We start from the raw sequence: 22051 nt of genomic DNA on the forward strand, positions 1-22051 counted from the left end.
TTTTAGCACATAGCTTCAATTTCTGTTCCAGGATTTAGTGTGACATTTCAAAGCACTTGGAGGGGCTGCTTTCTAGTGGATCCATCTGGAGGCCTGCAAGCAACACATTTGGGGCTTGTGCTGTCTGTAACCCAGCCCTCCAAGGTATCAGAGCATGATAACACATCCTGAGTCCCAAATGGTGGGGTGACAACCACTGTTGGTACCTGAGATATTAGGTGGTAGTATAAGCAGGTAGAGTAGGGGGTCCCTGGAGAAAGAGTACCAGGCAAGGCTTTCTTAACATAAGAGAAGTGGCCTAAGCTGTTTTGTGACCTAAATCTGGCCACAGTGCCTGCCCTGGAACAGGTCTTAGTAATCATTGATATTAAGGGAAGTAAGGGAATGCAAGAACAAAGGAAAAGCAGTCAAGAAAAACAGTTCAACTATAAAACAGAGTCCTATTTCCTCCTCAAGGGAGGTGCATAACAATCTGATACGGTCTTTGAGTACTGCAAGAACTAAGGCCCACACCTAGGAGGAGGATGGAATGATGACGTTGACGCTGGTGACTTCAATCAGCTAAAGCTTGGAGTCTGTCGACTGTGGCCCGAATTCTGTGCTGAATTCTCCACTGCTCAACCCCTTCATGAATACTTATGTGCCTTTAGCTTAAAACTTCCCCAAATTTGCTGTTGGGGGAGACACTGCTTTGGCAGAGATCACTGATGTTCTCCTTACTTGCTGCAAGAAATAATAAATGCTTCTTTCTCCCCAACTTTGGCTTGGTTGTGACTTTTGGCTCAATACCCACCAAGAGGTGAACCCACTTTTGGGGTCACAATAGACAGATTATTCTGTTTTTAATTGCAATTTTTTGATGTGTTTTAGAAATATATATATCACTATTCAAACCCATGATTATAGGGCATAAGCAAGGATAAAGTAGGAATTTAAAATTTTTTTAAGTTCGTTGATTAGAGAAAAGATTTTTTAAATAATAGTACAAATGGCTAGGATATGGCGAAAATCACGATGGTATTACTCTAATTTGGGAATCATTGGCATATGAGAAACTGGGTGGTGACTAAGCAGTGGATGAAGTAGTGGATTCAGTAGATATAGAATAAATTATGCTAACCGAGTCAGGCTCCAAGAGCCCCTTCGTCCTCAGGAACGTGTACAGAAGCCCACCATGTTCCAAGCCTACCACGTGCAGGCAGTGGAGTGCATGGTATTCATGCCCTGCTAAGCAGGCCTCCAACCAAACCCATACCTTGGGGGTCTACAAGCAGGAGTGTGATGGGAGAAGGTGGAGCCTTGTGGGGGCGCGGCTAATCCACCTGCGGATGCGTGCGGGGGCGCGGCTGGAGAGGGGCGGGTCCTAGCGGCGGAAGGCGGAAGTCGGTGCAGAGTCACCTGATCTGAGTAACATGGCTGCTACCCCTTGAGCCCGGCAGGTGCTGGCCGGGAGCGGGTCTCGTGAGCTGTTTGGCGGCCAGGGGCAGGTGTACGGAGACGGGGTCCAGGCCCGGGTTCCGAGGCGGCGCGCGGCGGCGGAGCGAGACAGGCGGCCCGGGGCGTCGTGGTCCATGAGCCGGCGCCGGAGGCAGCGCGGAGTTGCAGACTCCCCTAGCCCCGGCGCGGCCCGGGCTGCCGCGGGCTGAGGAGTCGCGGGGCTCCGGGGATCGCCCCGAGCTGCCACCATGAACCCCGAGAAGGATTTCGCGCCGCTCACGCCCAACATCGTGCGCGCCCTCAATGACAAGCTCTACGAAAAGCGGAAGGTGGCAGCACTGGAGATCGAGAAGTAAGAGCCGCGGGCACCCGGGTTGGTCGTGGAGAGCGGAGCCTGGACTCCGTCCTGGTTCTGCAGGGGTCCCGCTCCTCCGGGCAGGTCCTCACGCCTTTGCAGCCAGTGTTGCTACTCCAGGTTTCAGGCCCTTAGGGCCGTGCTTAAGAGCAGGAGATGGGCAGTCCCAGCTTTGCTTCTGACTTGACGTGGGCCAAATTATTTAACCTCCTGGTACCCCGAAGGGGCTGCCATGAGAACGAAGCAACGAAATGTATGCGTGGTGCTTTGCACAGTGCCTGGCACATGGTGCGTCCTCAGTGTGGTCTCCATGCAAACAAGCAAATCAGAGAGTGAGTGACCTCTGATGGGAGGGAGGTAGGAAGCATGAGAATTTGCTAACGATGTTGACCTGCTTCATTTCTTACCCAGCTTCTGAGAAGTGAAAGGGACAGTAAGTTGACCAAGTGGAGAAATAAGCCAAAATCTCAAGGCTCAGAGGGCTGTTTATCTCTGTCATATCACGCTTTCCTGAAAGTGAAAGAAGGAATTATTTGTTCTTGTTTCCGCAGTCTTACTACACGTACAGCAGTACCCTCTTATCTGTGGGGGATATGTCCCCAGACACCCAGTGGATGCCTGAAACCTTGGATGATACCAAACTCTATATACACTATGTTTTTTCCCATACCTACGTATGTATGGTAAAGTTTAAGCACAGTGAGAGGATATCCTAATGACCGGCATCACCAGCATTGCACTTTAGGGCCATTATTAAGTAAAATAAGGGCTATTTGAACATAAGCATTGTGATACCGACAGTCAATCTGATAACCCAGAAGCTACTAAGTGTGTGGGTATCATATACGGCATAGATATGCTGGAGGAAGGGATGACTAATGTCCTGGTGGGATAGCACAAGATTTCATCTCACCACTCTGAACCGCATACAGTTTAAAACTTAGAAATTGTTTATTTCTGGGATTTTCCATTTAATATTTTCTGACCTGCTGTTGACCATTGGTAACTGAAACTGGATAACGGGGTTCCACTGTATTTGTAACCATGATCTGACATTTTGCTTTTTTTTTTTTTAATTACAAAACAAGGTATTTAACTGCGAACATTAAGGTTTTTCTGCTGTTATTTTACATTTGTATTTTTTTTCCAGCCAAATCATTGTGATAAAGTCTGGTGGGTGGGTAATTTCAAAAGAGTAGAAAGAGGCAGGCTGTGAAACTGAAAGAATGCCAGTCTGGGCGTCAGGAAATATGGATTGTAGTTTTGCCCTATCTAATAGGGTAGCCACTGGCCATGGGTGGCTATTTACATTTAAATTATTGAAGATAAAATAAAAATTTTATCCAGTTCCTCAGTCACACTGCCCATATCTGACATGTTCAATAGCCACATGTGGCTGTCAGCTGCCATAATGGACAGTGCAGATTTTAGAACATTTCCATCACTGCAGAATGCTTTGTACAGCTCTAATCTAGTCTGTTGTGTGACGCTCATTCTTTGACCTCCAGCAAATTCCTTAACTCACTCTTGGGCCTTTTCAGAAGCTCTTGGGCCTTTTCTCACAGGCAGATGTTTCGCTTTTCCTGTTCAGTTATTGGAGAGTAGTAATAAGCAAGTGGAAACCAGGTTACTTAAATACTCAGCAAAGCAGATGGAGGAGACGTTTACCTGCCAGATTCTCTTTGGGAAATCGCTGCCTGAATATGTTGCCTGATTACAGCGTGTTACATAGAGAACTGGGATGGTTCTTTGGATTTGTCAGGAAAAAAATGGCAGCCCGAAGTCCAGGCTGAAATTTTTACAGCACAGGAATAAACACAACTCTGGATTATCTTTCTGTCCTTCTTGGAGCCAGGAGCAAAGCAGGTTCTCAGTCAGCAGTTAATGAATGAATATGATCTTGTGAGGTGTGTATAACATCACAGTTTGATTCTGATTTTGCACTAATACTGTTACATGAGCATATGCAGTGCAGAACACATTATGTGCATTATTTTATTTAATTCTCTAAAAATAGTACAAAGCCACAGCCAAGACTGTCTCCTCTGAAGACATAGGAATGTGTGTGCAGTGGCTGAAACCTCTGCCACCTCCTGGCCGGGCCATTTGGACATCAACAAATGAAATGAGATAGGCTAAATGAAATAATGCATGTAAAGTGCCTGGCACCCAGTAGGCATCCAACAGGTGGGAGCTTTGATGTTTGAAGAGGGGATAATGTAACGTGGTAGATTTCAGACCTGGTGTCAGAAAAATCTAGGTTTGACTTCTGCACCTACCATCCATAAGTTGTGTGACCTTGTATGTTTCAAAACATCTCTGAGCCTCATTTCCCCCCATCTGTAAAATGGGTATTATAGTACCTAGCTCCGTGGCTTATTTTAAGGTTTCAATGAGATAACACGTGTAAAGCATCTGCCACATTACCCAGCATGTAGCAAGTGCTCAGCAAGTGGTTACTTCTTTCCTGCCTTAATGGTAGAAGACCACCCCTAGACCTTCATTTCAACATCTCAGGTATGTACCTCATCTGTATGTACACGCGTGTGTGGTGGAGGAATGCTTCAGAGACGTCTAACACTAGACAGTGGTGAAAAGGCATAGAGAAAGCTGCACTTCAGTTGGGGCCTGAGTTGTGCACGAGGGAAGTACCCTCTGTAATTGGGTGTGTGCACTTTGCAGCTGACGTGCTTTAAGAAGATGGGCGGGAGGATCTGGTGTACAGTTGAGGGGGCCTGGGCTTTGTAGGTGCCAAGGTTCAGATCCTCTGTGACCTCAAGAAAGGGACATGGTTTCCCTGAAGCTCTGTTTCAAATCTAAATGATGAGATGATAAATAACTACAGAAGGAGGTTGCTGTGAGGAATAACCACCCCCTGGAATACTTAGAGTGTGTTCGTGGGAAGTGGTCAGCTCCCCAGTCCTCATGCAGCCTAAGGTTGTCCCCAAGCTGCGTTACAGAGGCCGAGGGGCCCAGTGCGGGGCTGTGGTTTTGTTGCTGAGATGAGGCCCCAGGTTCTCCTTAGGTGAAAGACAGTTCCAAATGCGTCCTGGCCTGTCTGTGGCTCCTTCTCAGTCAGGGACAAGGTAGTCGGTGTGGCACTTTGTGAAGTTGAGAGCAGTGTAGAGAGCTTGGAGCTGGCCAGCACTGGGCATTGTGCCTCCTGGGGAATGGGTGTTCCTGCCATCCTGCAACACCTCTGACTAGTTGAGAATGGAGGCTCTGAGCAATCTCTAGAGGATACTTCGTCAGCCAGAGTTTTTAGAGGAATGAAGCAAATCTCTTCTCTGGGACATAGAATAGCTATGCATGTGACCCTAATGTCAGCAAAGGTCACTGGGACTTGTGATCATAAGTTTCTGGGCCAAATATTAACTTCAGAACTAGTTGAGATCCCCCAGCTGTGGCTCACAACGTGGAGATGAAAGAGGAGACGGGGTGTTCTTTGAAGACACACTAGCCTGGAACTGGGGGCGCCCGGATTTCAAACTTCACTTCCTCTGCTTCCCTTTGTAATTGCTTTTTCTCTCTGCCTGTGCCCTGTGGAGAGACCAGGTCCTGCTGACGGGGGCTATTTGGGGCACCCCCAAGGGGTTGGTTCACCCCTAGGCAAACGCATGTCAAGTCACATCCTGGCATCAGCATCTGTCCCCAGCCACGCCCTGGGGACCTGGTCCTTCTCAGTGTGCGTTTTGAGATCCTGGTAGTGGTGCCCTTTGTCCCTCCTAACTTGAATTGTAAACTAGGGGTTAGGCCCGTCCAAGTACAATTCTGATTTACCCAACAGGTTAGCTGTAGATGAGCAGGCCACCCCTTGTCACCAGTACGGCAGCGTGTGGGGCTTTGCCCGTGTTTCCCTACAGCTTGCCCTGCGGCCCCGCCCACCGGCACAGATGGGTCCCTGGGCAGATGCTTACTGATTCCTCACTTACTGTGTGGGGAGCTCTAGACGCGGGGAGAGGGCTGGCGCTCAAGAGGCAGAGAATCGTGGCACCAGTCTATCCTCAGGGACTCTGGCCTGGAGCTGTGGAGCTAGAAACATGAAACACGTGAGAAAGAACCCGTGACATTCGATGGTGCAGTGCTGGGCACAGACTGCAGGGTCACCGAGTCCTTCAGCGTGCAGAGGAGGAGTGGTCCTTCCTGGGATGGTCAGGAAAAGCAGGGGGTTGGATGTGAACTGGACTTTGAAGGCTGGCTAGGATGTGGACGGGAGCGGGAGCTTCCCCATGGAGTGGAATGAACAGGAAGTGTCCAAGGAGCAGCATAGCAGGGCCCAGTAAGAAGCCCTTACTGGAGAGGAAAGTTGTGAGATGGCAGGGGTCAGCCGGCCCTGTCTTGATCACCCTGTCAGGTAGAGAACGTGGGCTCGGTTCGTGGGACAGGTCTTCCTGCTGTGGCCCCAGGGGTGACCCACAGGGCTAGGCCCAGTGCTCTAAGAACTGATGGTTTTGGTGAGAACATGTTGTCAGGGTTCCCCTCCACAGGCAACCACTGTCTGTCATTGTCTCGCTCTCCTGGACACTGATAATATTCTTCCTCCAAGAGCAGATGGAGATTTGGGGTTCCAGGCCCTCGGGAACTGAATGGGCCATTGTATTTGTACTGACCTGGGGTGCCCTGATTTGCGTCCTGGTAAGATTCGGGGTGGGGGGACCTTGCAGCTGGTGTAGAGCGAACGGGAATGTCGCAGGGTGCTGAACACAGATATACCCCTTGCCCATCTCCTCCCCCTTCAGGAGTCCCTGTCACACTTGCCCGCTGTCACCCGACGTTAGTGCCCCATTCCTCGTGCTCTCCCACCGTTTGGTCTCTGTCAGCCTTTGCAGTCCTCAGAGTTCCCTAAACGCTGTTCAAATCCTACCACCCACCGCTGCAGATGACTCGTACCTTCCGTGGCTGCTCACGGCCACTTCCTTTGCCAAGCACGTGAGTGGGCACAGCCTCTCTGGCCCTGTCACCCACGTCTCCTCCACCTGTGTGCTTTGTGCTGCCAATCCAAGGGCCTCTGTCCCTCCTCCGAGCCTTGGTTCATGCTGCTCCCTCTGCCTGGGCTTCCTCACCCTGAATGAACACCTACTGATCCTTCAGAACCCCTTGCAAAAGCTGACCTTCGTGAAGCCACACCTAACTCCCTCCCCACGAAAGCTGCCGGTTGTGCTTTCTCGCCTGCCCCCTCCTCACCTTGCACTGTCCTCACCAGACTTTTTTTGTTTTGCATGAAAGTCCTTGAGGCCTCTTGTTTCCCCTCCACGGGATTCTGGCAGAGAGCCCCTCAGGGGCAGCGAATGCGTCCCCTTTGCCGACTCTCAAGTGGGGAGGTGGGGAGGAGGGCCCTTTCCGGTGGCTCAGGGACCGTTTGTGACCTGAAACAAGGAGACAGGCGAGGAGGTGGTTCCCGGACGGGCTGTGCTGCTGGCAGGGCTGGGTCTTCTTTGCTGCCCTGCTGGAGCCTCATGAATGTCATTACGCCCACTCTCAGGGCTGCTCTAACACGGACGGAGCAGAAACACACACGGCCTGGCTTCCCCAGGGGCATCGCAGTCAGAGTCCCCGGGCAGCCTGTCTGGGCAGGAGGGGAGGCACAGCTGCTTGCAGCGGCTTTGGTGATCCCCACATCCTGGACTCCTCAAGAACAAGGGGACACAAGATCTAGGTCTCTGTGGAATTTAGGAAACAGGCATGGAAAACTCAAGCCAGAAAAAAGTCATTCTAGGTTTTTCAGACTGTATCACCAATTCTGTGGGCAGTGTGAAGTGTCAAATCCAGTCTCTTAGGATGATTTTAAAAACGTTTGCTGCTGCATTGGCCGGGAATCGAACCCGGGCCTCCCGCGTGGCAGGCAAGAATTCTACCACTGAACCACCAATGCTCCAGCTGTGAGCAGCTGTGTGAGCACCTCCCTTTAACACCAGTCCCCTTGTGTGTACGCTGATTCACAGATTGGAAGGCCACATCAGCACAGCTGCAACGGCAGAGGCTTAGGCTCCAGAGCAGGAAAGATGGCAGGAGGAGGCTGTGTGTGCGTGTGTGTGTGTGTGTGTGTGTGTGTGTGTGTGTGTGTGTGTGTGTGCGGGTTATGTGTTTGCCTGAGAAGTTGATTTGCCTTCAGACGTCAGGACAGGAAGTAGAGCTCAAGTCGTTCCTTCTCAGTAGCAAAAAGCCCACTGAGACTCTGGGGACTTCCTCCTCTCTGAAGTGTGGGTCCTCCCATCCCACGTTCACGTGGTGTGTTGAGCTGTTTTACAGCTCACAGGCTTCAGCACAGCTTCCTGCTGGAGACGGGCCAAGGCTCAGGGGGTGCAGAAGGAATCCCCTTACGGGGTGAAGGGTCCCACAGCCAGGGGTGCCTCTGTGGAGAAGCCAGCTGCTGTTCGTGCTCACGAAGCAGGGAAGTGTGCTCAGAGGTTCGCAGCACCCTTGGCTGCTGCAGGCCGGGCGTGATTGAGGAGCTGGATCCTGCAGCAGGATGTCTGGGGGAGCTTGCCAGGAAGAGGCCAAAAAGCAGCACTGCATTGGCCGGGAATCGAACCCGGGCCTCCCGCGTGGCAGGCGAGAATTCTACCACTGAACCACCAATGCTCTGGCTGTTCTCTGGTACACCTGCAGGGCTTTTCTCAAGAGGCTGTGTCTGTCACAGTAGTCAGAGAGCTCTGAAACATCACTGGGCCTCGTCTGGCTGGTTTGTCCTGTTTGAGAAAACAACGGGTTTGTGTAGAGCCATCCTTGCTGCGCCTTATTACACTGCTTAGGGAGGGGGCACTTCTGGAACTGGCTTCCTCCCGAGGCCCTTGGTTCATCCACAGCCCTCAGCCCCCTGGGGTGGGCTTGGTGGAATCACACCCTATAAAGATCAAAGCAAGAGGCCCCTCACAGACCATCTGCGCAGCCCCTTCCTGGAATCCCTGTTTCTGCTCCCACGTCCGCCAGCTCAGGAGTCAGGCCTGTTTGATTCACCTGTGGCCACAGTCCCAGGCACAGGATAGATGCCCCCTACGACTTGCGGGATTGAATCTTTATCAAGCCCTGTAATCCCCATTGAACAGCCTTTTTACAGGAGTGGTCACAGCCTCACAGGACAGCACACTGATTTAAACAGTGCTGATTGCTAGCAGGTTCCTGACACCGAGCTGGAACCACACAAACTAATTAATACCTTTTGGACTTGACTGTCCTTAAAATTCTTTGAGCCGCTTGAGACCCCCATTTATGCCGTAGGTGAGCCATGTACCCGCTGTGATGGGCACAGAGCAATTAGGCAATGAGTCCAGGCAGCTACTCGGACAAGTCTGTGATCTCTAGGCCTCCCTCATCACACCTTCAGCTGCTACTCGGGTTCTAGTCCCTCCTAGCTGATGATGGGACCGTCTCCCCCTTCCCATCCATCTCAGGGCTTCTTAAAACACCCTTTCACCATCTCTTCAAAACCCGTAAACAGCTTCCCCGTTACCCGTGACGTGAGATCCCTTCTCCTGAATCTGAGCTGCCAGGCCGGCTCATCCCAGTTGATGTCCTGCTGTTCTCTGGACCCCAGGCACATTTGGCTATTTTTCTCTCCTTGCCTTTGCCCACACATTTCCTCCTGCCCGGAACACCTGCTTCCTTCTCTCAGGGTCCCTGCCTCCTCCGAGGTGCAGCTCAGTTCCACTCCTGGGAAGATGTTCCTGACCCCCAGGCCGCAGCTCCCCAGTGGTTGTCTGGGCCCCTCACGCCACCATTTGCCCACATGAGGCTTCTCACCGCAGAGACGCTGTGAGCCTCCGAAGGGCAGAGTGTCTTCACGTCCACTGGGCTCTGAAAGGAGACGCTGGTGCCTGACGGAGCTGGGCCTCCCTGTGCTCACCTCCACTCGGGCGGGGCCTGCCTTGGGGGCATCCCCCCAGGGCGACCACAGGCGCTGCCTCGCTCAGACCCCCTCTCCCTGCTAGCATCAGCCCCCAGGTGGGCACCTTGCAGGCGTCTCTACCCTTCCTGCCCTCTCCCCTCTCCCTGCTGCTTCCCACTGCCTCAGCCGTATTTCAGGTCCCCTTCCTGACCCTGATAGCTGCGGTGTTCTCCCTGGGAGATGTTTCAGTCTCCCTCTGTCAAACCAGGCCACCCCCACCCAGGGCAGCCTCTCTGGTCAAAACGTAGACATAAATATGTCACCCCATTGCTGGAAACCTTTCACCGGCGCGTCTTTTCCTTTAACTGTCCCCAGCCACCCCTTCCCCACACTGGACTCCTCACCCTCCGTAAATACACCGTGTCTTTCCGGGGCCCCCACCTGTAGCCAGGCTCTTCCCTGTGCCTGAGGTTCCCTGCCTTCCTTTCTTTATCTGGAAAAGGCCTGTTAATGGTGCTAAGATCTGACTCAGGTGGCGCCTCCCCGTCAGCCCAGGGAGGGTTCTTGCTTCTGTGGTGTTGCTTGTGCCATGTTGCTACACATACTTGTTTGTTTGTGGATCCCCAGAAACAATGACACAGACACAGAGGACCACTTGGGTGCATGAACTGCTTGCAACACTGAGCAAGTACTGAATGAAGATGGTGGATCACTACAGTTTTGGGGCCCCAGCAGGACATTCACTTGCATTCTCTCAGATTCCCAGAAGTGAGATTGCTCACTGTTCTTCATTCCGTCGTAGACAAAGGGAAACGGAGACCCAGAAAAGGGAAAGGACTGTGACCCAGCCAACGCCTCCCAGTCAGCAGCAGAACTGGGAAAGCCCTGCCCTGAGACGCCTGACTCCCAATTCCTCTTTCTAAATAGGTCATCTCCCTCCCTCACCCCAGCCCCGGGCCCCAGAGCCGGCAGCAGCAGGAGCAGCCTGATCCCGCTGGTCCTGCAGCCCCTCTCTGCTCCCTCTCCAGGCTGGTTCGGGAGTTCGTGGCCCAGAACAACACCGTGCAGATCAGGCATGTGATCCAGACGCTGTCTCAGGAGTTTGCCCTGTCCCAGCACCCGCACAGCCGGAAAGGGGGCCTCATCGGCCTGGCCGCCTGCTCCATCGCGCTGGGCAAGGTGAGCCCTTCTCCTGGAGGGACGTACAGACCAGCCAGGGCCTTGACCCTGACCCCCGAGCCCCAGCAGGGTGTTGCAGACTTGTGCTTTCTTTATTGCCATTCTCTCCACATCTCAGACCGCAAGGCTGGCTCTGCGGCCTTGCACCCTGGGTCCTGGGCGTGGCCCCTATCCCGGGAGGCTAACTTGCAAAGGGTCTTTTAGCCCAGCCCTCACTCGAGGGCCTGAGCGTCTCCAAGGGAGCCGAGGGCTGGGTCCCCGAGGTCTGACCCATTCTGAGCTGCTTCTGCTCCTGCCCCATCGCAGGACTCGGGGCTCTACCTGAAGGAGTTGATTGAGCCGGTGCTGACCTGCTTCAATGATGCTGACAGCAGGCTGCGCTACTACGCGTGTGAGGCCCTCTACAACATCGTCAAGGTGGCCCGAGGCGCTGTGCTGCCCCACTTCAACGTGCTCTTTGACGGGCTGAGTAAGGTGACCGCTCCTCACTCGACTGGGCTGAGCTCGCCCGACACACCTGACTTGACCTTTCAGGACCTTGAGTGCTGGCCTCCCTTTTCCCAGATGCAGTGGGAGCAGATAAGCACATGCTGCCAGGGGTGCTTGTTGTCTGTTCAATCTAATGATATGTTTTTTAGATGGGCTTGTAAATACTTATGTTTGTTTTCCCCCACACCTCTATTAATTTATCTTTAGTGCATTTTACAAATGCATCAGTCCACCACAAATTGGAGGGGAAAAAAACAGTCATTTGAGAGCACTGACCTCCCTTATAGAAGGTGAAGGTGGTGATTCCATAGTACAGACTATATTTCCCCTTCAAGGAGAGCGTAGCCCATAAGCTCCAGAAAAAGCCCTGCTTAGAAAGGCTTTGGGTTCCCTGATAGCTCATCAGCACCTCTCTCAACGTCATGGAGTTCTCCTCCCTGAAGTCGTTTCTAAAGGATCAGCCTCACAGCTGATCCGTCCCCTCTTCCAGGAGTGGAGAGAGGACCCAGCATTGTAAGATTGGAAAGCCCTGAGGAAGGCCAACGGGAAGCAACCACCTGACTGGTGGCAGCGGGTCCCGGCGGTCCCTGAGCAGAGCGGGGGTCTGCCACATCTCGGCGGCATTGCCAAGTTCCGCTTTACCCCCTTGCCTCCCCTGCCTGTCTTCCATCTGTGCACTGAAAGAGGTGCCCATGCATGTTCAGGCTGCCCCAAGGCCTTTGCTGTTGGACTTCAGTGGATTCCTTGTCTTATATATTGACAGTGACCCTCTCTCCACCTCTATCTCTCTCATAGTTGGCTGCTGACCCAGACCCCAATGTGAAGAGCGGCTCTGAGCTCCTAGACCGCCTCTTAAAGGTACTTGTACTTGGTCCCCACTCTTATTTTAGCATCTGTTTCCTCCATCTGTCTGTACAGCTTATAAATTCTATCATTGGGATGCTCTTCGTAATTAAAAAAATTTTTTTTTCATTTACATACAGTTAATGGAATCGTATACAGCTCTATGATGAGAGTATAGAGTTATGTCTACAGCAGGATCAAAATACAGAACCATTCTGTCACCCTAATGTCCCCTCATGCTGACCCCACCCTGCCCCCAGTGACAGGGGCAGTTTATGCTCAGCTCACCAGGGCATTCGATCCAGACCACAGAGATGCAGGGTTTTGCCTTTTGATTAGTTCTCTCGACCTTGATTCCTGCTTTCAGTGCATCCTTTTTGCTGGTCCTTCGGCCTGTGTGAGGAGGGATGCTCCGGGGGCCTCTCCTGCCTGACTCAGGCTCCGTCATCTTCCTCTGTGTCCACCTGACCCCTGGAGCCAGCCCGGGCCAGGGATTCAGCCAGGTCAGGCAGCCCCGCCCCCAGCAGGCAGCTCTCATGCCTTTGACCCACAGGACATCGTGACGGAGAGCAACAAGTTCGACCTGGTGGGCTTCATCCCCTTGCTGCGGGAGAGGATTTATTCCAACAACCAGTACGCCCGGCAGTTCATCATCTCCTGGGTAAGGTCTGGCCTCGCGACACTCCTTCTCCAGCCGTAAGGAGCCTCTAGTTGAGTGAGGTCTGCTCTCTGGCTCACCTGGGCACTCCCTGTGGCTGTGGGGATGCCTCATTGTTATCCCTCTAGGAGCCAGTGACACCAGATAATCCGAACACACATTTATTCAGCTCTGCCCCCAAAGCCCATCACGTTTGCCTCTGAAGAGGATGTGGTTCCTTCCTTGTCTCCGGAAACACCCAGATTTACCTTGGAAGCCAGCTGTGCTCCTCCAGCTGTCACACCTCTTCTAGCCTTGCCCACCCTTTCCATGGGTTCCCTCCCACACCCCCTGCCCCGTCCCCGGGCATCTGAACTGCCCTGGGGTTAAATTGCCGTTCCCCTGCCCACTGAACAGAAACAACAGCTACTAGCACCGCCCCCGCCATGGGACACCCGCAGTGCCCTGAAAAGATGCCTCGGCAGGGCCCCTTCTCGCTGGCCAGTCCGGAGGATGGGCGAGGAGATGCAGGTTCTCTGGCTGGTGACTTTCCCTGATGGTTTCCTCCCCTGGGGCAGATCCTGGTTCTGGAGTCCGTGCCAGACATTAACCTGCTGGATTATTTGCCGGAGATCCTGGATGGACTCTTCCAGATCCTGGGCGACAACGGCAAAGAGATTCGGAAAATGTGAGTGGAGGAGGGGAGGGGCAGGCGGCTGCAGGGGCCCCTTGGTGCGTACGCGTACCCCACACCCAACAGTCAGGCGGCGGCGGGAGAACACGAAATTCACCGTCCTCTTCGTGGCTCGTGTGCTTCCTGCTTTGAGGAGCTAGGAGATCATCCACCCCCAGCCTCTGAAAAATGTCCATCTGACAAGCGTGTCCCCCAGAGCACAGCAGAAATGGCACTGGTGCAGGCTCCTCTGGCTCTGGCTGCATGAGCTGTCTCCTTTCTCCTTTGCTCATTGGTAGGTGTGAGGTGGTCCTTGGAGAATTCTTGAAGGAAATTAAAAAGAACCCCTCCAGTGTTAAGTTTGCTGAGATGGCCAACATCCTGGTGATCCACTGCCAGACCACGGGTGAGTGTGTAAAGGCCCCAAGGCCACCACCACCTCCTCAGAAGCACCTTTCTGTCTCCCCATCTCAGAGAGGGTCCTCGTGGGAGTGTGAATCAGTGTGACAGTGGGTCCTGGAGCGGTGGGTCCTTGTGAGAGAGATTCTGATTCTGTCAACATGGAGGCCCTTTCACTTGGTCTGACCCTAGAGGGGAGTCAGATCTGGAGGCCTTTTTGCTGGCAGGCTTGGCATTAGCACTGTGAATCGAAATGCTTGGAGATTGGGATCGTGTATCTCTTTACTTCTACTGAGTATCAAACCACCACAAAATGCAGTTACTTCACGTAGCAGTCCCTTGCTATTGTCCTGAGTCTTCAGATCAGCTGGGTGGCCCTGCTCCCCTGGGCCAGGTTCGGCTGGGCTCAATCATGTGCCTACAGTCAACTGGAGGGTCGGCTGAGGTGTCACTCATGGTCAGTGGTGTCACTTACGTCTGGCTGTTGCCAGCTGTCACCTGTGGCAACAGGAACAGTCGTTCCAGGTGTCTCATCATCCAGTGGGCTAGCCCAGGTGCATTCACATGGCATCAGTGGATTCTGAGAGACATGATAGACATGAGCAAGGCCTCTAGGGCCTAGGCTTGAACCAGGCACACCATCATTTCTACCACCTTCTCTTGGACAAAATAGCAGGGCCAGCCCAGATACCAGGATGGGGGAAGTAAACTCCAGCTCTTGATGAGAGAAGCCACAGAGCCCCATTACGGGGGAGTGGACACAGGAGGGATAGAGAATTGTGGTTACTCTTACAGTCTGCCGCAGGATTGTAACTCCATGTCACCCTGGTACCTGTGTGTTCCTTTGGAAGGAAAAAGCAAGGGCGAGAGTATTGGTGAGGCTCGAAGCTGTGCCAGCCCTCGGGTGCTCTCCAGTTCTCCAGTCCCATCTGTGGGCATGGTCAGTGGGAGGGGCACTCTGGCTGCTCATGCTGACCCCCTGGAACCCGCCAATTCCCCTTCCAGACGACCTGATCCAGCTGACAGCCATGTGCTGGATGCGGGAGTTCATCCAGCTGGCCGGCCGGGTGATGCTGCCCTACTCTTCTGGGATCCTGACCGCTGTCTTGCCCTGCCTGGCCTATGATGACCGCAAGAAGAGTATCCTTCACTCTGGAGAGAGGAAACAAGAGCAGCCCCAAAGGGGGCCATAAAGTTGCAGGACCCTGGAGTGGGGGATGGGGGCTCCCTTAGGATCCGTCATACCTCCACGTTTCCCCAGGCATCAAAGCAGCAAGAGGTGGAGCTAAACGTGGACAGGGAGAGCCAGGGCAGGACTAGGGACGTGGCGCTAATGCCGCCATCCCCAAAGCTCACCTGGTTACTTACAGATCTGGAGGGCCTCTCGCGGGTCCCGAGGTGCCAGTCTCTGAGCTCACACTGCCGCGCGTTGGGTGGAAGAAATCCTGTTGATGAGAGGTCCACCAGGAAGGGCCCCTGTGAGGAGACATAGGAGCGTCTTGCGGGGACCCCAGCGTGGCAGGGAGAATAGGGGCTCAGGTCAGCCTACCTGTCTGCCCACTAACATACCCCTGGGTCAGGCTGCTCCCTACATCAGTGGACTCAGGCATCAAGGAGGTGGCCAACGTGTGCAACCAGAGCCTCATGAAGCTGGTCACCCCCGAGGACGACGAGCCCGACGAGCCCAAGCCAGTGGTTCAGAAGCAGGCAGAGCCCAACCCTGATGACTCCTTGGCAAAGCAGGAGGGAACAGCCAGCGGTAAGTGGTCTCTGCCTCCTGCCCCTCACCTCCCAGGGAGGGCCACGGGGACCCAGAGGTTGTAGAACCTGACCTGGGGCCTCAGTCAGCCAGCCAGGGCTGCTTTCCATAGCTTAACTCCTAATTCTAATAACAGCCCAGTGAGGTGGGAACTGCTGTTATCTTCATTCTACAGATGGGCGCAGGGAAGATAAGCACCAGCACCTCGATCTGGCAGTCTGGCAGCTTGGAACCCTGGCAGTCTGCCTCCAGAACCCATAGCTCTTAACCCTTTCTGCCTCAAAGAGCATTAATGCTTTCTTTACTCTCTTCTGGGTTCAGCTATAGTCGATGTAGAAAGGTTTGGAGCGTGGCAGGAGTACCGTCTGCAGGGTTCACTTGAGTCTGGGCGGTAGACATCCATCCAGTGACTCGGAAGCTGGCTGCCTTTCCTGTGCCAGTCATTCTCGGGGTGGGAGGGTTAAGGAAGCTCCAGCTGTGGTTTATTTGGTCCTTGGGAATTCTGCTCTCCTTCAAACTCCTTTAACATTAATGTCTTGTTTATCCTTAACGTGAAGAAAACCACTTTTATGCCGATTGGAGTCTGGAGTTTGACTCTCCAAATGTTTTCTAGAACTCTAGACTTTTCTAATCTCTTGGGCCTCTGTCGTCACTGAGAGGTCACCAGTCAGCTCTGGGGTGATGTTCTCCTTTCCAGAGTCAGCCAAAGAGTAAATTGATGCAGAAACTACTCCCATCTTTAAGGCTAACAGACTGAGGCCTGGAACCTGCCCCCCAGAAGCCAAAAGAAGTTCTAAAGCCTTTTCCCCTGTTGCCTTTCATTGGAGCAGAATGTCAGGCACGTGTGCCCCATGGGCCTCCTCCCATGGATTTGGCCGGCAGAATGGAGCAGCATTCCAGGCTGGACCATCTGAGGTGTCAGGTTACAGCCGTGCCAGTGCCACTGTGAGCCAGAGCAGCAAAACAGCTGCGGGCAGAGCGGCATTCAGCTGAAGCATTGGTGGTTCAGTGGTAGAATTCTCGCCTGCCACGCGGGAGGCCCGGGTTCGATTCCCGGCCAGTGCAGCTCACGTGACCTTTTATTTGGACAGTTTTCCTAAGCATTCCTAAAAACAGCTCCAGGCTCAGGAGAATCTTTTCCTAAATTAGGATACATTCAGGCAGCTTGCTTTCAGGTTTTACTGCCTCATAAACAGCACTTCACCCGATGCAGAGCTCACTTTATAGTAGTTGCCAGAGATGGCCGCAGTTAACTCTGGGGCTCCACATCCACTCCGGACGCGCTCAGCTTGTAACCACCACTTTACGAAGGTACCAGCAGTCCGAGAGAGTCAGGATTTAGTTCCTCAGTCCACGGGTTCATCCAGCCCTCCTGCTTACTCTCACTCTGACCCTGCTCCACTCTTCTAGCCTGGCAAAGGCAGGACCCTCCTGTCTGCTTTCCCTCCTCTAGTGCCCCTGTCCCCGACTCAGCCTGCGTCGCGTGTCCCACAGCACACCGCATTCTCCACTGCACACCTCCGGGCAAGCCCCACAGTGAGGCCCGTCAGCCAGGCCCTCTGCATGTGAGCACACGCACACACACGCTTGCACAGGCACGTGCTTCTCCCTCTCCCCTCACCAAGAGGCTTCAGGCAGGGCAGGCCCTTGTTCGTGTCACACTGCTCCCAGGCCCCTCCACTTGCTCTGGCTCCCCCTTTGCCCTGCCGCTGGGGGGTCCACAGTGCAGTGTCCTTTCTCCGATTCTGAGTTCCTAGGCGCCTGATGCATCCTCCCAGTTCCCCTCCATGACGTCCCCTGATTGTCTCAGGTGTCACAAACTGGAGTCCACAGTCAGAACTGCCCGCCTGTGCATCCTGGCCCTGCTGACTTCATATCTGTTGCCCTTGGACAAGCCACTTGGCCTTTCTATGCCTCGGATTCCTTATTCTTTGAATAGGGCAACAGTGATAACACGGAACCTATGTGTGGTTGTGAGTTTCGGAGATTTTTGCATGTAAAGCTCTTAGCACATGGCATAGGCCACACGCTCCCGATAACAGGTGCTTTAGTGTCAAGTTGTTTTAATGTCTGTTTATAATGAGACCCACTACTTAGCAAGGTTGCCAGGGGCAGGGCTTTTGCTCCCTTGTCTTTTTTTTTCCCTTGTCTTTTATCATCAGCTTTGCCCAGGTGGTAATGGGCCCCTGATGGGTCCTAAGTGAGGGATCGGAGAGGGTCAGGGGTGGAAGTTCTTGTGGTGAGTGAGGACCAGATCTATAAATACGGTTTCCAGTGGAAGACTGGTGACCTCCATGGGTGAGCATGAAATGGAATCCACCCATTTGCAGAGCTTTGATGGGACTGCATGTATCAGCACCCTCTTTGGACACTGCAGATGTAAGTGAATCAGACCCAGGACCTGCCTGCAAGGAGTTCAGGGACAGATCCTCAGATGAGTGATCGTGTGACAGCAGATGTGGTCACAGAGGACTGGGGGCACTGGGCCGGGCTTCATGGAGGTTATTTGAACTGGATCTTTTCTTTCTCCTTCGCTTCCACTCTCCCCTGACCCCACCCTCATTTTTAACTCTGGTTATAAGAGAAATACACATTCTCTGGAGAGATTTTGGAAAAAAAACAGACGTTCCTACTGGAAGAAGGTGGAGAGTAAATACATTAAATGCATTGTCTGGTAGATACATTTGGCAGTGTGTATCATAACATTTCAGAATTTATCCTTAGGAAATAAATAGGAATGTGGGTCAGGTTTTTCATCTTAACAAATGTTAAGCTCCTTTACTGTCCTAACAAGCCTCTGGTGCAGGCAGTGGCGTTAGCACATTATACAGGTGAGGAAATGGGGGCAAAGGCAAGTGACCTGCCAAAGGTCACACAGTGGGTGAGTAGGAAAGTCAGGCTCAGACCCAGGCCCAGGGGCTCCTGAGTCTGGGAACTGATACAAAAGGGCAACCAAAGATGCTCAGCTTGCCTGGGTATCCCAGAATTGCAGAGTAAAACAGTGTCTCATTTTTACTCATCAACTTGGCAAACACTTTAAAGATTACTACTATCCCAGTGTGAGGCTTTGGGTGGGTGGGGGGATGACTGCTCAGGAGAACATTCCTAAAGGGCAGCTTGGCGACAGCTATTAAAGCAGCAGGTGCCTGACCCTCCCCCGCAGCAGCCCCCTCTGATGGATCCTGGAGAAGTGCCCACACCCACGCAGAAGGAAGCACAGGTGAGATCTAAGAGTGAAAATTAGGAAACAGTTGAAGTTAATTTGAAGCCGGTTTCTGACATCCTATCATTTCATCTATAAATGCGTGTGTTTCCAAAAGGCAGGAGAGAGGGAGGCCACCAGCGGCAGGGAGCCCCAGCTGCTGCTCCCAGCTGGCCCACCCAGGCTACCCTGCGTGTCCTCCTCACCTTTCCCCAGGCCTCTTCAGGTGGACGGCGGGCGGCTCAGCAGGCCCAGCTGGCGCCCACAGCTCCTCCTGCCCCCTCTGGGCTGTGCCCTGTCCCACAGAGGGCCTCTAGGACCAGAGGGGACAGGCGGCAGCTTGGAGCTTTTCTGTTCAGCGTGGAACTCCAGGCCCCCTTTACTGGGGGACTTCGGACATCCATAGTTTACAACTGGAGTGGCGCAGCTTGAAGACACAGTAGGACGTGAAAAAAACAAGTCGCAGAAGATAGACTCTGATCCCATTTATGTTTACAAAACAAAAAGTAAGACTGGGAAAAGATGAGAGGGACCCTTGCCTAACCAGTAAATCAGTGAGTTACCTGCCCATAAAGTACGATTAAAGGTTAAAGAGAGAAGGTGGGGATTTCCCTGGTGCCACAGTGGTTAAGAATCCGCCTGCCAACACAGGGGACACGGGTTTGAGCCCTCGTCCGGGAAGATCCCACATGCCACAGAGCAACTAAGCCTGTGTGCCACAACTACTGAGCCTGCGCTCTAGAGCCCCTGAGCCACAACTACTGAGCCTGCGTGCCACAACTACTGAAGCCCGCACACCTAGAGCCTGTGCTCTGCAACAAGAGAAGCCACTGCAGTGAGAAGCCCATGCACCGCAGCGAAGAGTAGCCCCCGTTCGCCACAACTAGAGAAAGCCCGCGCGCAGCAACAAAGACCCATCGCAGCCAAATAAATAAATGAGAGAGAAGGGGGCTTTGCCTTGTTTTGTTAGGAATTTTTAGCGTAAGACTATGTGTTAGTTGTATAATTTAAAACTTTTAGGAGGCCAGGGCTGTTACCATTTGAAAAACAATATAAATAATGATAGTTTTAATGTGTAACCCACAGAATAAAATAAATATGTATGGGTCAATGATGATATAAATGAATGAATGGATGGATGGATGGATAGATAGGTAAATGACGGAGAAGGAACAGCTCTTCTATATAGAAGAATTCCAGTTAATGTAGTAGGAAAGAGGAATATAGAAAATCACCATTAGTCAAACTCCATAGTACTAAATGTAGGCAACATCCACTGATGGATGATAAAAACAGTGGGGGAAAGTATGAGGGGAAAAACCTGGATATTTGTCTCGTCTTAAGTATCTTCCCCAAGATATTTATTCATTACAAAAAGAAAAACAGTCACTTTACAGGGGAGAAACCTGGTAGGCACTACCATAAATTGGGTGATGGGGTTAATGTCACCAGTAAAGAGAAAGATAGACATCATGTACCCCTGATTTGATGTACTGAGAAGGCACATCACTTCGGAAGCATTTTTCCAAAAATGCATAGCCTTAGCCTAGTCATGAGAAAACATGAGACAGGCCCAAATGGAGAGATCTACAGAGTAACTGACCAAGGGTTTCAAAAGCATGTTCACGAAAGATATGGAAAGACTGAGGACCTGTCACAGATTGGAGGGGACCAAGGAGACAGGAGGGCTAAATGCAATGTGGGGTTCCGGATTCGATCCTGGAACCAAGGACACGAGTGGTGAAATTGGATTAGATCTGTAGTCTAGTTCGTAATACTGTATCAATGCTACTTTCCTGTTGGATCATTGAGCTATGGGTGTGTACAATACTAATATTAGGGGCAGCTAGATGAAGAATATCGAGAATTCTGTACTATTTTTGCAACTTTTCTGTAAATCTAAAATTATCTCAAAAGGTTTTTTTTTTTTTAATTTAAGAAAACGGCCATCACACCCTTGTCTCCTCTAGTCCTCGGCAACCTCTAATCTACTTTCTGTCTATAGAGATCTGCCTATTCTAGACATTTCATATAAATGGGATCAAAACATGTGATCCTTTGTGACTGCTTTCTTTCATTTAGCATAATGTTTTCAAGGTTCATCCACGTAGCATGATCAGTACTTCCTTTTTATTGCGAAATAATTGTCCATTGTAGGGCTCCAACACATCTTGTGTATCCATTCATTTGATAGACATTTGGATTGTTTCCACTTTATGGCTGTTGTGAATAGTGCTGCTATGAACATGGTGTACACGTTTTTGATGTGGACGTAAGTTTTCATTTCTCTAGGAGTGGACTGGCTGGGCCATATGGTAACTAACTGTTTGGAGCCTTTTGAGGAGCTGCCAGACTGTTTTCCAAAGCAGCTGCACCATTTCACATTCCCACCAGCAGTGTACAAGGGTTCCAGCTTCTCCACATCCTCACTCTCACTTGCTACTAATATCTGTCTTTTTTATTTAAGCCACCTGGTGGGTGTGAAATGGTATCTCATTGGGCTTTTGATTTACATTTCCCTGATGGCTTATGATGTTGAGTGTTCCAGAAGTCACTTTTAACATCCATGGTCCTTGAACCAGCAACACCTTCTGAGATTTCCCAGATATGTCCAGCCCTGGAGACCCCCCACTTGTGAGATCACTGTGCCTAAAAACCTACAATCATGGGTACTGTCCAAAAGCTTTGGGGAATGAGTAGGCACTGGGTCTTCAGGGCTCCAGACTTACATCCCTTTCCAAGAGCCACAATCAAGGTGCTGGGGACTAGAGGGTCTGTGTGTCCTTGTGACAGGGGTCTTGTTCATCCTGAAGACTCCAACAGCCTTTATCATGATGCCTTTTTCCTCCTTCTCTCCCCAGGAGGGCCCAATGATTCTTGTGACTCCAGCTTCAGTAGCGGCATCAGTGTCTTCACTCCAGCCAGGTAAGTGGTTTGTTCTGGCCAGAGCTGTTTGTGGAAAGTGAGCAGGCTCGATCTTCCCTGGGTGCAGGAGACTGCAGCAAAGCCCTGAGGCAGACTTTGCTTGGGGCCGCTACTTGTGGGCACAGGAAGTGCCTGATGAGGGAGTCTGAAGGATATTAAGAAAGCGCACCCAACCCGGTTCTGATGGACACATGGCCTCTTGGGAGGGATTAGAAACTGTTAGAGGTGAGTAAATACAAGTTGTAAGAGTGTAGCTAATGCATGATGACCACAGGGAGATGCTTGCAGATGCCTCTGCCCAGCCCCTTTCGCTTGTCGAGGATAACAC

The 22051-nt window shown here is 52.1% G+C and overlaps 1 protein-coding gene and 3 non-coding genes across 4 annotated transcripts in view; 2 read left to right on the forward strand and 2 right to left on the reverse strand.

Moving 5' to 3' along the window:
• Positions 1–1397: 1397 nt before the first annotated feature.
• Positions 1398–22051, forward strand: part of VAC14 (VAC14 component of PIKFYVE complex) — a 94698-nt gene continuing 74044 nt past the window's right edge. Inside the window, exons 1-10 of the mRNA XM_060083786.1 lie at positions 1398–1789; positions 10646–10796; positions 11103–11270; positions 12081–12143; positions 12682–12789; positions 13344–13453; positions 13738–13844; positions 14843–14977; positions 15444–15596; positions 21660–21723. Of these exons, the coding sequence (XP_059939769.1) occupies positions 1686–1789; positions 10646–10796; positions 11103–11270; positions 12081–12143; positions 12682–12789; positions 13344–13453; positions 13738–13844; positions 14843–14977; positions 15444–15596; positions 21660–21723 (1163 nt within the window). The 5' untranslated portion in view covers positions 1398–1685. The remainder of the gene's footprint in view (positions 1790–10645; positions 10797–11102; positions 11271–12080; positions 12144–12681; positions 12790–13343; positions 13454–13737; positions 13845–14842; positions 14978–15443; positions 15597–21659; positions 21724–22051) is intronic.
• TRNAG-GCC (transfer RNA glycine (anticodon GCC)) lies at positions 7594–7664 on the reverse strand. The gene has a single exon. It is a non-coding gene; the product is annotated as a tRNA-Gly (tRNA).
• Positions 8304–8374, reverse strand: TRNAG-GCC (transfer RNA glycine (anticodon GCC)). Its single transcript has one exon. It is a non-coding gene; the product is annotated as a tRNA-Gly (tRNA).
• On the forward strand, positions 16591–16661 carry TRNAG-GCC (transfer RNA glycine (anticodon GCC)). The gene has a single exon. It is a non-coding gene; the product is annotated as a tRNA-Gly (tRNA).

This window comes from Mesoplodon densirostris, chromosome 19 (assembly GCF_025265405.1).
Source record: "Mesoplodon densirostris isolate mMesDen1 chromosome 19, mMesDen1 primary haplotype, whole genome shotgun sequence".
Taxonomy (NCBI): domain Eukaryota; kingdom Metazoa; phylum Chordata; class Mammalia; order Artiodactyla; family Ziphiidae; genus Mesoplodon; species Mesoplodon densirostris.